Source organism: Chiloscyllium punctatum, chromosome 11 (assembly GCF_047496795.1).
Source record: "Chiloscyllium punctatum isolate Juve2018m chromosome 11, sChiPun1.3, whole genome shotgun sequence".
NCBI lineage: Eukaryota > Metazoa > Chordata > Chondrichthyes > Orectolobiformes > Hemiscylliidae > Chiloscyllium > Chiloscyllium punctatum.
Genome location: NC_092749.1, coordinates 106,135,695 through 106,148,963, shown reverse-complemented (window position 1 = coordinate 106,148,963; position 13,269 = coordinate 106,135,695). Strand labels below are relative to the sequence as shown.

General features: G+C 47.0%; 1 protein-coding gene across 2 annotated transcripts in view; it reads left to right on the top strand.

Annotated features, from left to right (window-relative positions):
• Positions 1 to 3,088: 3,088 nt before the first annotated feature.
• Positions 3,089 to 13,269, top strand: part of tmx4 (thioredoxin-related transmembrane protein 4) — a 56,262-nt gene continuing 46,081 nt past the window's right edge. The window contains exon 1 of one of the 2 annotated variants that reach the window (XM_072581464.1): positions 3,089 to 3,455. In XM_072581464.1, coding sequence (XP_072437565.1) covers positions 3,292 to 3,455 — 164 coding nt within the window. In that variant the 5' untranslated portion in view covers positions 3,089 to 3,291. The remainder of the gene's footprint in view (positions 3,456 to 13,269) is intronic. The other variant, XM_072581465.1, reaches the window with a different exon arrangement.

The following is a 13,269-nucleotide window of genomic DNA, read 5'->3' as shown; positions in this document are numbered from 1 at the left end:
CTTTGTCTTACTTCGAGAACTCAGTTATGGTCAAGGGACATTACAGTGAGCACGCGTAGTGCAAAGAATTATTCAAACAACTTAATGAGTGAGAATTTACATCTACCAATAAATCCACATACAGCAAGGAATGATAGAACAGCTTTCTGCTGAGGCCCCACGCTCTCCAGGAATTGCAATGGGATCTAAGATCCATGGTAAAAACAATGACTGCAGATGCTGAAAACCAAATACTGGATTAGTGGTGCTGGAAGAGCACAGCAGTTCAGGCAGCATCCAACGAGCGGCTATGGCACAGGCCTGAATTACAATTCAATTGCCCTGCTTCTCTTATTCTCCATCTCACCCTACTTCACCTGAAGACAAGGGCCTGGACCACCTCTGTGCTACAGCATTGTGAATTGATAATATCTATCATTATTCATTTGTGCAAACTTCAGGTCAACTTCTCCATCATAAATGACCATGTCTGGATGATAATAGAAACTTCCTATGTAAATTTCTTGACTGGAATTTCCTTTCTCGTTTTTTTTTTGTCATACCTTTTCCATTTCCATTTCCCTAAGCTCCTTGTCATTCAAATCCAGGAGTTATTACTTCCATCCCCTGCAACTTTATAATAATTAAAAGATTGAAACAGTTTCTACCCTACTGTTAGAATACTGAATGGACTCAGACTCTTAACATTTGTCTATACATGTGTTTTTGTTTTTGCTGCTGTTTACCTATTATTTACCTATCTATGCTACTTAACTCTATGATCTGCCTGGTATTGCTCGCAAGACAAAGCTTTTTACTGTGCCTCTGTGCACACGACAATAAATTAATTAAAATAAATTAAATTTAATGTTCTGTTATGTAGATAATTTTCTCCTTGTTTCTCTTTGTGACTGAAATAACTGCAGAGGCCAGTATCCCGTCACCAAGTCACCCCTTATTTACTTGTGCACCCCACTGGCTGTGACCAGTCAGCTCAGAGTCAGACCCTGAAGTGAAGAGATTCTGAATCCCCTGTTTATGTTGGCCAGCCAGGGCTCCCTGATTGAGGTTGTTAACCTGGATTAATCAAGGATCTCAAAGTCGATAAGATTCACCAGATTCCAGTCACGACAGTCGATCACCATTAATCATGCCCCAAACGCCGACTCTCCTGCTTCTCGGATGCCTCCTGACCTGCTGTGCTTTTCCAGCGCCACACTTTTCAACTCTGATCTGCAGTCCTCGCTTTCCTCCTAATATTCAGTTTTGAGCAGCCTGATACAAGTTAATGTCCTGGACTTTCAGAAAAGTTCAAGTGTTAAAAATGTTGGGATATCTGCTTGACATGGACGAGTTGGACCGTGCTGTTTCCGTGCTGTACATCTCTGTGATTGTACTCTCAGCTGTAACTGTCTCATGTGTAGGCTGGCAAAAAAACCTCTGCTCCTGCAGAGCAGTAATTCAGGGAGATGTTGGCACGAAGGTAATGCCACTAGACAAGTAATCCTGAGGGGGAGAATCAATGTTTCGGGCAAGAGCCCTTCATCAGGAATGGGGACAATTCATCATTCCTGATGAAGGGCTTGTGCCCGAAATGTCGATTCTCCTGCTCCTCGGTTGCTGCCTGGCCTGATGTGTCCTTGCTTTCTCCTAAGTAATCCCAAGGCCCAGGTTAAACTTCTGGGAACCTGGGTTCAAATCCCACCACAGCTTCTGGCTGTAATTAAATGCAATGAAAATCCTGGAATCGTCAAATAGCCCATTGTTGCAAAAACCCCTCAACTCCATGGATGAAGGAGATCTGCCTTGGTTATTGGGTCTGGCCAATAGGTGACTCCAGACCCACTGGTCTCTTAACTACCCTCCGAAATGATCCAGCAAGTGACTTGATGGTTAGGGATAGATCTATTCCTGATGAAGAGCTTTTGCCCGAAATGTCGGTTTTCCTGCTCCTCGGATGCTGCCTTAATTGCTGTGCTTTTGCAGCACCACTCTACTCCAGAATCTGGTTTCCAGCATCTGCAGTCATTGTTTTTACCTTGGTGGTTAGGGAACAAATGCTGGGTTTGTCCACAATGCTCACAGTCCATGAAGGAATAAATTAATCAGGCACTGGGAAAAACAACTCCTTAGACTGTTTGCATGCGGCAGGTAACAAAATGCACACTCCCGGGTCGAACTGATGAACGTTTGAGCCCCATCTACGGATCAGATACTTCAGCTGCTTGAAGCAGGCCAAAAATTCTCAGTTAAAAATCACACAACACCAGGTTCTCGCTCAACAGGTTTAGTTGGAAGTACTTACTGGATTAGTGGTGCTGGAAGAGCACAGCAGTTCAGGCAGCATCCAACGAGCAGCGAAATCAACGTTTCGGGCAAAAGCCCTTCATCGGCTTTTGCCCGAAACCTTGATTTCACTGCTCGTTGGATGCTGCCTGAACTGCTGTGCTCTTCCAGCACCACTAATCCAGTATTTGATTTTCAGCATCTGCAGTCATTGTTTTTACCTTAGTTGGAAGCACACCAGCTTTTGGAGTGCTGCTCCTTCATCAGGTAGTGTAGTACACAATTGTAAATCACAGAATTGATAGCATTTATTGTACTCCTGATGAAGGAGCGGCGCTCCGAAAGCTAGTGCTTCCAAATAAACCTGTTAAACTATAACCTGGTGTTGTGTGACCTTAACTTTGTACACCCCAGTCCAACACTGGCATCTCCAAATCAGAAATTCTCAAGTTGCCATAGGTGACTTTTGTGCTGTTTGACAGATTTGACAACATTCTTGAGAATCCTGGCATATCTTGCAGCGGTTGGAGAGGGAATAAAGCATGTTTCCAATTATTTCTGCGATTGTAGCTGTTTTCGGAGAGCCTGTGGAGAAGGGGTACATGCCTACCAGATGGGGGTGTCTGGAATGCAGGGGAAAGGCTGATTTCTGACACAGCAGGAGTGCCAATGCATGCACAATAACACCACAATGTCATAAGCCTGCTTGTTTGTGTCGTGCCTTGATTGCAACCTATTGGTTTCTGAGCTGGGAGAAAAAAAGGGGGCACATTTGGATACATAAACTGCAAGAATGAACATTTGAAGGCGGGGTCACTCTCTGAGGCACTTTGACCTCGCCCGCAGAGGCTTGCGTAGCTGCGAAGGAAGAGGTTGTGCCAGGCGAGGGAGCGGGAAGGGGAGTTTGAAATAGAGACTTTTGGGTTTCCTTTAACCCCCAAAAAAACCTATACGTGCGTCTTCTTTGCCCCGGGGCCTTGCCTCCAGGACTTTCCGGGCCGTTGCAGATAGGGTCTCAGCTGGAAGATGGAGGGTTGCACGGGGGCCTGGAGCTTGAGCGTGCCGCTGCTGTTGCTGGCCGGTGCGGCCCTGTGCCAGCCCCAGGCGGGGACAGAAGTTGCACCGGCGGTGGAGCAACTGGGCGACACGAACTGGACCCTGATCCTGAGCGGCGAGTGGATGTTGCAATTGTAAGTGGCAACATGGGAATGGAACGTGGCCCGGAGCGCGCGGGGCGGGGAAACCCCCCCTCCCCCTCCCCCTCCCCCTCCGTGTGTATCCCCGGGAAGGGAATCCCCTCCTTCTGGGGGCGTGCGAGCGCGCGCGCGGCGGGACAATGACCCGGCAGCAGCCAGGGAATCCCCTCCTGCTCAGTGACAAGTGAGTGCAGCAGCAAAGGAGGGCGGCAATGAATGCAGAGTACTGGGCCCTCATTCTCCGGAAACTCTTGCACGCTGAATCATCATTTGGGTTGCACCCTATCTCTTTATTTTTTTTGGGGGGGAGGGGAGGGGAGTGGAAACAGTGTTGCAATTGCAAGCTCCAGTCTGCTGTTGCAAACCATTTTCTGGATTAGTGGTGTTGGAAGAGCACAGCAGTTCAGGCAACATCAGAGGCAGTTGCAAACCATTGGCGACCTCCTCCCCCTGTTGTAAAATCATTGTGCCCACCCATGCAAATTGGGCTCTCAACTCCCTCACCCCCCTTTGCATTTTCCCTCCCCTCACCCCCTTTGCATTTTCCCTCCCCTCACCCCCTTTGCATTTTCCCTCCCCTCACCCCCTTTGCATTTTCCCTCCCCTCACCCCCTTTGCATTTTCCCTCCCCCCACCCCCTTTGCATTTTCCCTCCCCCCACCCCCTTTGCATTTTCCCTCCCCCCACCCCCTTTGCATTTTCCCTCCCCCCACCCCCTTTGCATTTTCCCTCCCCCCACCCCCTTTGCATTTTCCCTCCCCCCCCTTTGCATTTTCCCTCCCCCCCTTTGCATTTTCCCTCCCCCCCCTTTGCATTTTCCCTCCCCCCCCTTTGCATTTTCCCTCCCCCCCCTTTGCATTTTCCCTCCCCCCCTTTGCATTTTCCCTCCCCCCCTTTGCATTTTCCCTCCCCCCCTTTGCATTTTCCCTCCCCCCCCTTTGCATTTTCCCTCCCCCCCCTTTGCATTTTCCCTCCCCTCCCTTTGCATTTTCCCTCCCCCCCCCTTTGCATTTTCCCTCCCCCCCCTTTGCATTTTCCCTCCCCCCCCTTTGCATTTTCCCTCCCCCCCCCCTTTGCATTTTCCCTCCCCCCCCCTTTGCATTTTCCCTCCCCCCCCCTCCCTTTGCATTTTCCCTCCCCCCCCCTCCCTTTGCATTTTCCCTCCCCCCCCCTCCCTTTGCATTTTCCCTCCCCCCCCCTCCCTTTGCATTTTCCCTCCCCCCCCTCCCTTTGCATTTTCCCCCCCCTCCCTTTGCATTTTCCCTCCCCCCCCTTTGCATTTTCCCTCCTCCGCTCAGATGTGCACTTCTTTCCCTGCCTCACCTTTGTAAATCGTGGTGCCGTGCCACCCCATTGCAAATTCAATTTTTAAACCCCTTCCTGTAGCGTTTGTGGCCTGCCCTCTCCACCCACCCACCGCAGGTTGCAGATTTTCTCCCGTTCAAGTATTTTGCCTGTCACAGAACATGCATGAAGATTTGGTCTATAAGAATGCAAAATAATAAGTGTTTTCAATCTGCACGTTCAGATATGTTATAATACACCCCTGGAGCAGGTGGAACCTGAAACCAGGCCTCCTGGCTCAGAGGTAGAGATGCTACTGCTGTGGCACAAGGGCCCAAGTGACTTCCTTGGGACTGCACTTTCACAAAGGTTTGTGGTCAGGTACTCTTCGTCCATTACTTCAGCTGTCTTCTGCTTGCCCTCAAAATATTTTGGGCCAAGTGTGTGTTCAAAAGGGGTTGTTTTTCAGCAAAATCAACTGCACCAAGAAGGCAGCTGAAAACTTCTGTGATTTTCTCCACCCCCCCCCCCCCCACCTTTGTTTTTCATTTGATGATTCTGCTCGAATATCCCTCAGTCTTGTGCTTCATCAGAAGCAGGAGTTGAATATACGGCCCTTTGAGCCTGGTCTGCCATTCAATAACGTTGTGGCTAATCAGACTGTAGTCTTAACTCGGCATTCTGTCTTGAACCGAGTAACCCTTGACTCCCTTATTCGTTGAAAATCTGCCTATCTCGGGGTCAGAAATGCTGAGTGACCCAGCTCTGTGTAGAAATGCCCAAAGGCTAACTACACTGAGAGAAGAAACTGGCTGATCTCTCCCTTAAGAAGGGCTCATGCCCGAAACGTCGATTCTCCTGCTCCTTGGATGCTGCCTGACCTGCTGCGCTTTTCCAGCAACACATTTTCAGCTCTGATCTCTCCCTTAAATGGGAAACCTCATTTTAAAATTTTATTTCCTCTGTCGTGTCTTTTCCTGTAATTTTAATAAAAGCTCTGCCACAAATATATATCTGTAACATGCGCTGATGAGATATTTTTTTTAGATTAGATTAGATTAGATTAGATTACTTACAGTGTGGAAACAGGCCCTTCGGCCCAACAAGTCCACACCGCCCCGCCGAAGCGTAACCCACCCATACCCCTACATCTACATCTACATCTACATCTACCCCTTACCTCACACTACGGACAATTTAGTATGGCCAATTCACCTGACCTGCACATCTTTGGAGTGTGGGAGGAAACCGGAGCACCCGGAGGAAACCCACGCAGACACGGGGAGAACGTGCAAACTCCACACAGTCAGTCGCCTGAGGCGGGAATTGAACCCGGGTCTCAGGCGCTGTGAGGCAGCAGTGCTAACCACTGTGCCACCGTGCCGCCCACAAAGGAAGGAGATAACCTCATGCTGAGTGGGCTAGTGTTTGATAGTTCTTGTAAAATAATCCGGCAGGAAGCCTGTTCAGGGTAAAACTTTGCAGAAATGCAAAGTGCAGGATTTGCTTTTGTAACATTTTAAAAATTTAACAATAGCATAAAAGTAGTCAAAGGTGCTTTGTAAGCTAATCTTCAATGAGGCAGTTATTTAATGATATAAGTGTATCTGCTGTCTGATTTCAGTGAGCATATGGATTTTATTGAGGCTCTGTCACGATGAGGATGCTTTGGACATGTTGTCTGGTGGTATTGGGGCATTTCAGAAATGCAGTCCAGTCGTGCAAACAAGAGTGTGCGAATAAAAATGTTGCCATTTTTCTGTACCAGGGTTTTCTTTTGTGCGCCGTCATTCGAAAATTGAAACAGCGACAATTTATAATCGCCCGGTGCCTTTAACATCAAGAAGCCTCTGGCATTGTTTCACAGGAGTGTTATGTAACATCAGAGTTCCGTTAGAGAGATGTGGAGTCTGATGACCAGAAGCTTAGTCAAAGGGACAGATTGTAAAGAAGGAAGTGGAAACTGAGAGATGTGTTGGGAGAGAATACCAGAGCTTTGGGATCTGTATAGGCAAAAAGGAGAATGGAGATCTTGAACTCAAAGACAAACCAGAGTCTGGATAAGATGGATACAGGATGAGTGAGATGGATGAGTGAGGCTTTTGGCTCACTGGCCTTCATCAGTCAGGGCATTGAGTATAGGAGTTGAGAAGCTATGTTGCAGTTGTATAGGATGTTGGTGAGGCCGCACTTGGAATATTGTATCCAGTTTTGGTCCCCTTGCTATAGGAAGGATGTTACTTAACTGGAAAGAGTGCAGAAGAAATTTGCAAGGATGTTGCCAGGACTCAAGGGTCTCAGGTTGAATAAGATAGGACTTTTTTCTTTAGTGCATAGGCTTGGTGCATGGGTAATGATATATTGGATTAGTGGTGCTGGAAGAGCACAGCAGTTCAGGCAGCATCCAACGAGCAGATGCTGCCTGAACTGCTGTGCTCTTCCAGCATCACTAATCCAGTATTTGATTTTCAGCATCTGCAGTCATTGTTTTTACCGCATGGGTAATGATGTCTCACAAACTTGATTGAGTTATTTTTGAAGAAGTAACAAAGAGGATTGATGAGGGCAGAGTGGTAGACGTGATCTATATGAATTTCAGTAAGGCGTTCGATAAGGTTCCCCATGGGAGACTGGGAAGCAAGGTTAGATCTCATGGACTCCAAAGAGAACCAGCCATTTGGATACAGAACTGGCTCAAAGGTAGAAGACAGAGGCTGGAGGTGGAAGGTTGCTTTTCAGACTGGAGGCCTGTGACCAGTGCTGTACCACAAGAATCGATGCTGGGTCCACTACGTTTCATCATTATATGTAAATGATTTGGATGTGAGCATAAGTGGTATAGTTAGTAAGTTTGCTGATAACACTTTGCAGATACTTCCAAAAGGCCTTGGATAAGGTGCCTCACGGGAGGTTGCTGAGTAAGGTGAGGGCCCATGGTGTTCGAGGTGAGCTACTGGCATGGATTGAGGATTGGCTGTCTGACAGAAGGCAGAGAGTTGGGATAAAAGGTTCTTTTTCAGAATGGCAGCTGGTGACAAGTGGGGTCCTGCAAGGTTCAGTGTTGGGGCTGCAGCTGTTCACTTTAATATATTAATGACCTGGATGAAGGGACTGGGGGCATTCTGGCGAAGTTCACCGATGAAATGAAGTTAGGTGGACAGGCAGGCAGTACTGAGGAGGTGACGAGGCTGCAGAAAGATTTAGACAGTTTAGGGAGAGTGGTCCAGGAAATGGCTGATGAAATTCAACGTGAGCAAGTGCGAGGTCTTGCACTTTGGAAAAAAGAATACAAGCATGCACTATTTTTTAAATGGTGAGAAAATTCATCAAGCCAAAGTACAAAGCGATCTGGGAGTGCTAGTCCAGGATTCTCTAAAGGTTGGTTTGCAGGTTGAGTCCGTGATTAAGAAGGCAAATGTAATGTTGTCATTTATCTCAAGGTTTGGAATATAAAACCAGCAGTGTGCTTCTGAGACCTTTTAAAGCTCTGGTTAGGCTCCATTTAGAATACTGTGTCCAATTTTGGGCCCCACACCTCACTGGCACTGGAGCGTGTCCAGTGGAGATTCACACGGATGATCCCTGGAATGGTAGGCCTAACATATGTTGAATGGCTGAGGATCCTGGGATTGTATTCATGAGAGTTTAGAAGGTTGAAGGGAGATCTAGTAGAAACTTATAAGATAATGCATGGCTTAGAAAGGATGGACGCTGGGAATTTGTTTCCGTTAGGCGGGGCGATGAGGACCCGTAGACACAGCCTTAAAATTAGAGGGGGTCAATTTAGAACAAAAATGCGGAGACATTTCTTCAGCCAGAGAGTGGTGGGCCTGTGGAATTCATTGTCACAGAGTGCAGTGGAGGCCGGGATGTTAAATGTCGTCAAGGCAGAGATTGATAAATTCTTGATCTCTTGGGAGAGTGAGGGTAAATGGAATTGAAATTCCCATCAGCCATGATTAAATGGCGGAGTAGGCTTCATGGGCTGAATGGCCTTACTTCCAATCCTATGTCTTATGGTCTTAGGGACACCAAAATTGGAGGTGTAGTGGATAGCGTAGATGGTTACCTGAGAGTACAACGGGATCTTGATCAGATGGGTCAATGGACTGAGCTAGGCAGATGGAGTTTAGTTAAGATAAATGTGAGGTGCTGCATTTTGGGAAAGCAAATCTTAGCAGGACTTATACACTTAATGGTAAGGTCCTCAGGAGTGTTGCTGAACAAAGAGACCCAGGAGCGCGGGTTCATAGCTCCTTGAAAGTGGAGTCGTACGTAGGTAGGATAGTGAAGAAGGCGTTTGGTATACTTTACACTTACCCTCACTCTTCCAGTAGCCCTTCATTCCTTGCGAGATCAAGAATTTATCAATCTCTGCCTTGAAGACATTTGACATTGGTCGGAGTATTGAGTACAGGAGTTGGGAGGTCATGTTGCGGCTATACAGGGCATTGGTTAGGCCACTTTTGGAATATTGTGTGCAATTCTGGTCTCCTTCCTATTGTAAGGATGTCGTGAAACTTGAAAGAGTTCAGAAAAGATTTTCAAGGATGTTGCCAGGGTTGGAGGGTTTGAGCTATAGGGAGAGGCTGAATAGGCTGGGGCTGTTTTCCCTGAAGCGTGGGACGCTGAGGGGTGACCTTATAGAGGTTTACAAAATTATGAGGGGCATGGATAGGGTAAATAGGCAAAGTCTTTTCCCTGGGGTCGGGGAGTCCAGAACTAGAGGGCATAGGTTTAGGGTGAGAGGGGAAAGATATAAAAGAGACCTAAGGGGCAACTTTTTCACACAGAGGGTGGTACATGTATGGAATGAACTGCCAGAGGAAGTGGTGGAGGCTGATACAATTGCAACATTTAAAAGGCATCTGGATGGGTATATGATTAGGAAGGGTTTGGAGGGATATGGACTGGCTGCTGGCAGGTGGGACTAGATTGGGTTGTGATATCTGGTCAGCATGGATGGGTTGGACCGAAGGATCTGTTTCCATGCTGTATGTCTGTATGACTATATGACTGAGGGAGGCTCTTACAGAAGTGTATAAGGTAAAAACAATAACTGCAGATGCTGAAAACCAAATACTGGATTAGTGGTGCTGGAAGAGCACAGCAGTTCAGGCAGCATCCAAGGAGCAGCGAAATCGACGTTTCGAGCAAAAGCCTATTCCTGATGAAGGGCTTTTGCCCGAAACGTCGATTTCGTTGCTCCTTGGATGCTGCCTGAACTGCTGTGCTCTTCCAGCATCACTAATCTAGAAGTGTATAAGGTCATGAGAGGCATGGATAGAGTGAACGCACTCGGTCATTTTCCCAGGGTTGGGGAATCGAGGACTATAGGCCATCAGTTTAAGGTTAGAGGGGGGAAGAATGAAAGGGAACGTGAGGGGCAACTGTTTTACACAGAGGGTGGTACACATATCGAATGAGCTGCCATTAGAAGTGGGTGAGGCTGAGGTTAACAACATTTAAAAGGCATTTGAGCAAATACTTCGATAAGAAAGGTTTAGAAGGATGTGGGCCAAGTGCAGGCAGATGGGCTCAGCGTAGATGGACATTTTGGTCGGCATGGATCAGTTTGGACCAAAGGGTCTGTCTTTCTGTTGTAGGACTCGATGAAAGAGATCAGCGACTGAAGTGACATGATTTTATCAAAGAGTTGGGCAATTGCTGAAATTTTTGCAATTTCATTTTGCAACAGTTTTCTGCTGAAATGGTTGTGTTTTGTCTGATGGGTCCTCCCCACTGCTCATCGAGATGGAAGATCAGTCTGAGAGATTTGTTGCCACTGTCCTGTTTCCTGATGAGGATCTACTTGGTCTGGCATGGTGTGGTCGAAGGCTACAACTTGGTAGTCCAGTGAGAATCAAAGAATAACTGATGGAACGATACAACAAGAGTTGGAAAAAGCCTGAATGTATTCATTTACACTTTGGGCTTAAAACCGAGCCATAAATGAGGTGGTACAGTGTGTTCAGCTCTTCACAAATGTTTTTGTTCAGCCATGTAATGGTGAAGAGGAAAATCAGGGCTGGTTCGGGTGAGTGGGGAAAGATATAAAAGGGACCTTAGGGGCAACGTTTTCACACTGAGGGTGGTGTGTGGATGGAATGAGCTCGAAACGTCTATTCTCCTGCTCCTTGGATGCTGCCCGATCAGCTGTGTTTTTCCAGCACCACACTCTCGACTCTGCTAGAGGAACTGGTGGAGGCTGGTACAATCACAGCTTTGAAAAGGCATCTGGATGGGTACTTGAATAGGAAGGTTTTAGAGGGATATGGGCCAAGTGCTAGCAAATGGGACTAAATTAGGTTCGGATGTCTGGTCGGCAGGGTTGGAGGATTTGAGCTATAGGGAGAGGTTAAATAGGCTGGGCTGTTTTCCCTGGAGGGTCCGAGGCTGAGGGGTGACCTAATAGAGATCTATAAAATCATGAGGAAAATGGATAGGGTAAATTGGACAAAGTGTCTTCCCTGCGGTGGGGAAGTCCAGAACTAGAGGGCATAGGTTTAGGGTGAGAGGGGAAAGATATAAAAGAGAACCAAGGGGCAACTTTTTCACACTGAGGGTGGTACATGTGTGGAATGAGCTGCTGGAGGAAGTGGTGGAGGCTGGAACAATTACAACATTTAAAAGTCATCTGGATGGGTTTATGAATAGGAGGGGTTTGGAGGGATATGGGCCGGGTGTTGGCAAGTGGGACTAGATTAATTTAGGATATCTGGTCGGCATGGACGAGTTGGACTGAAGGGTCTGTTTCTGTGCTGTACATCCCTATGACTAAGTGTTCGAGAGCAAATGTGGGCGAATTTTACTTCTTTGTTTGAGTATGTGACAATAATTAACTGAGGTATTCGATTTCACCCCCCACCACCCCAACCAACCCACACAAAGTCTATTTAATTTCTGAAAGTGACAGGAGGTTGCAGCTCCTAGTTGTCCCAGAGTTTATCCAGTCGGAGTAAGAGTCAGACTAAAAGTTAGAGTTGCTCATGGTTGCGAAAAGTGTGGCCCTGTTGTAGAGTTTGTCATTCTGTTTATCCGATGCCTCAGCTTTTGGGGACACGTTAATGAAATGCGCTTGTCTGCTGCAGTGCGCCAAGGAAGAGGTCCCCCTCTCGTTTCACCGATGTGGGGAATTTGGAGTGGCTTCATTTTCAAGTTGCATTATTGAGGCTGAATTGTACTTGTGGGAAAATATCATCACTTTAATGGGTAATTTATTCCTGTGTTTGCGTGTGTAGAAAACTCAAGAGTAGAAACGGGTTATCTTTTAGAGATCTGCTCGAACCGGATAATGGAGTGGGTGCAGTATATTTAACTCAAGTGTGACTCCACCCCCACAGCGTTTATTTAAGATTGGTGCTTGACAATACAGAACCTTACTTTGTGTTTACCTTTTCGAAAACATAACAAGTATGTGCGTTTTTTTTAAAAAGCACCTATTTTTCTAAAATGTTAAACACAGCTAAATTAACACTGTCGTTTCAGAACAATATTTGGCTTGCTCTGAAAATATAACTTTGTTGCATTCATTCCTTTTAAAGGTTGTGATGTGGTTTAGCAGTTAACTATGGAAAATAAGGCTAAGTAATTTGAAAGCTTTGGTAGCATGATTTGGAGATGCCGGTGTTGGACTGGGATGTACAAAGTTAAAAATCACACAACACCAGGCTATAGTCCAACAGGTTTAATTGGAAGCACTAGTTTAAAATTGGAAGTACTCCACTACCACCTGATGAAGGAGCAGCGCTCCAAAAGCTAGTGCTTCCAATTAAACCTGTTGGATTATATCCTGGTGTTTTGTGATTTTTAGCTTTGGCAGCAGGCTTTGTTCATTTATGCAGCATTATGGGCAGAAGACAAGGCAGGAGATAAGATTAACGAGGTAAAAACAATGACTGCAGATGCTGGAAACCAGATTCTGGATTAGTGGTGCTGGAAGAGCACAGCAGTTCAGGCAGCATCCAAGGAGCTTCGAAATCGACGTTTCAGGCAAAAAGCCCTTCATCAGGAATAAAGGCAGTGAGCCTGAAGCGTGGAGAGATAAGCTAGAGGAGGGTGGGGGTGGGGAGAGAGTAGCATGGAGTACAATGGGTGAGTGGGGGAGGGGATGAAGGTGATAGGTCAGGGAGGAGAGGGTGGAGTGGATAGGTGGAAAAGGAGATAGGCAGGTCGGACAAGTCCGGACAAGTCATGGGGACAGTGCTGAGCTGGAAGTTTGGAACTAGGGTGAGGTGGGGGAAGGGGAAATGAGGAAACTGTTGAAGTCCACAAAGACCGTTCCCTGGTCAGGTCCGCGCCCCCCTACAACCCACCCTCCCATCCTGGCACTTTCCCCTGCCACCGCAGGAACTGTAAAACCTGTGCCCACACCTCCTCCCTCACCTCTATCCAAGGCCCTAAAGGAGCCTTTCACATCCATCAAAGTTTTACTTGCACATCCACTAATATCATTTATTGTATCTGTTGCTCCCGATGCGGTCTCCTCTACATTGGGGAGACTGGGCGCCTCCTAGCAGAGCGC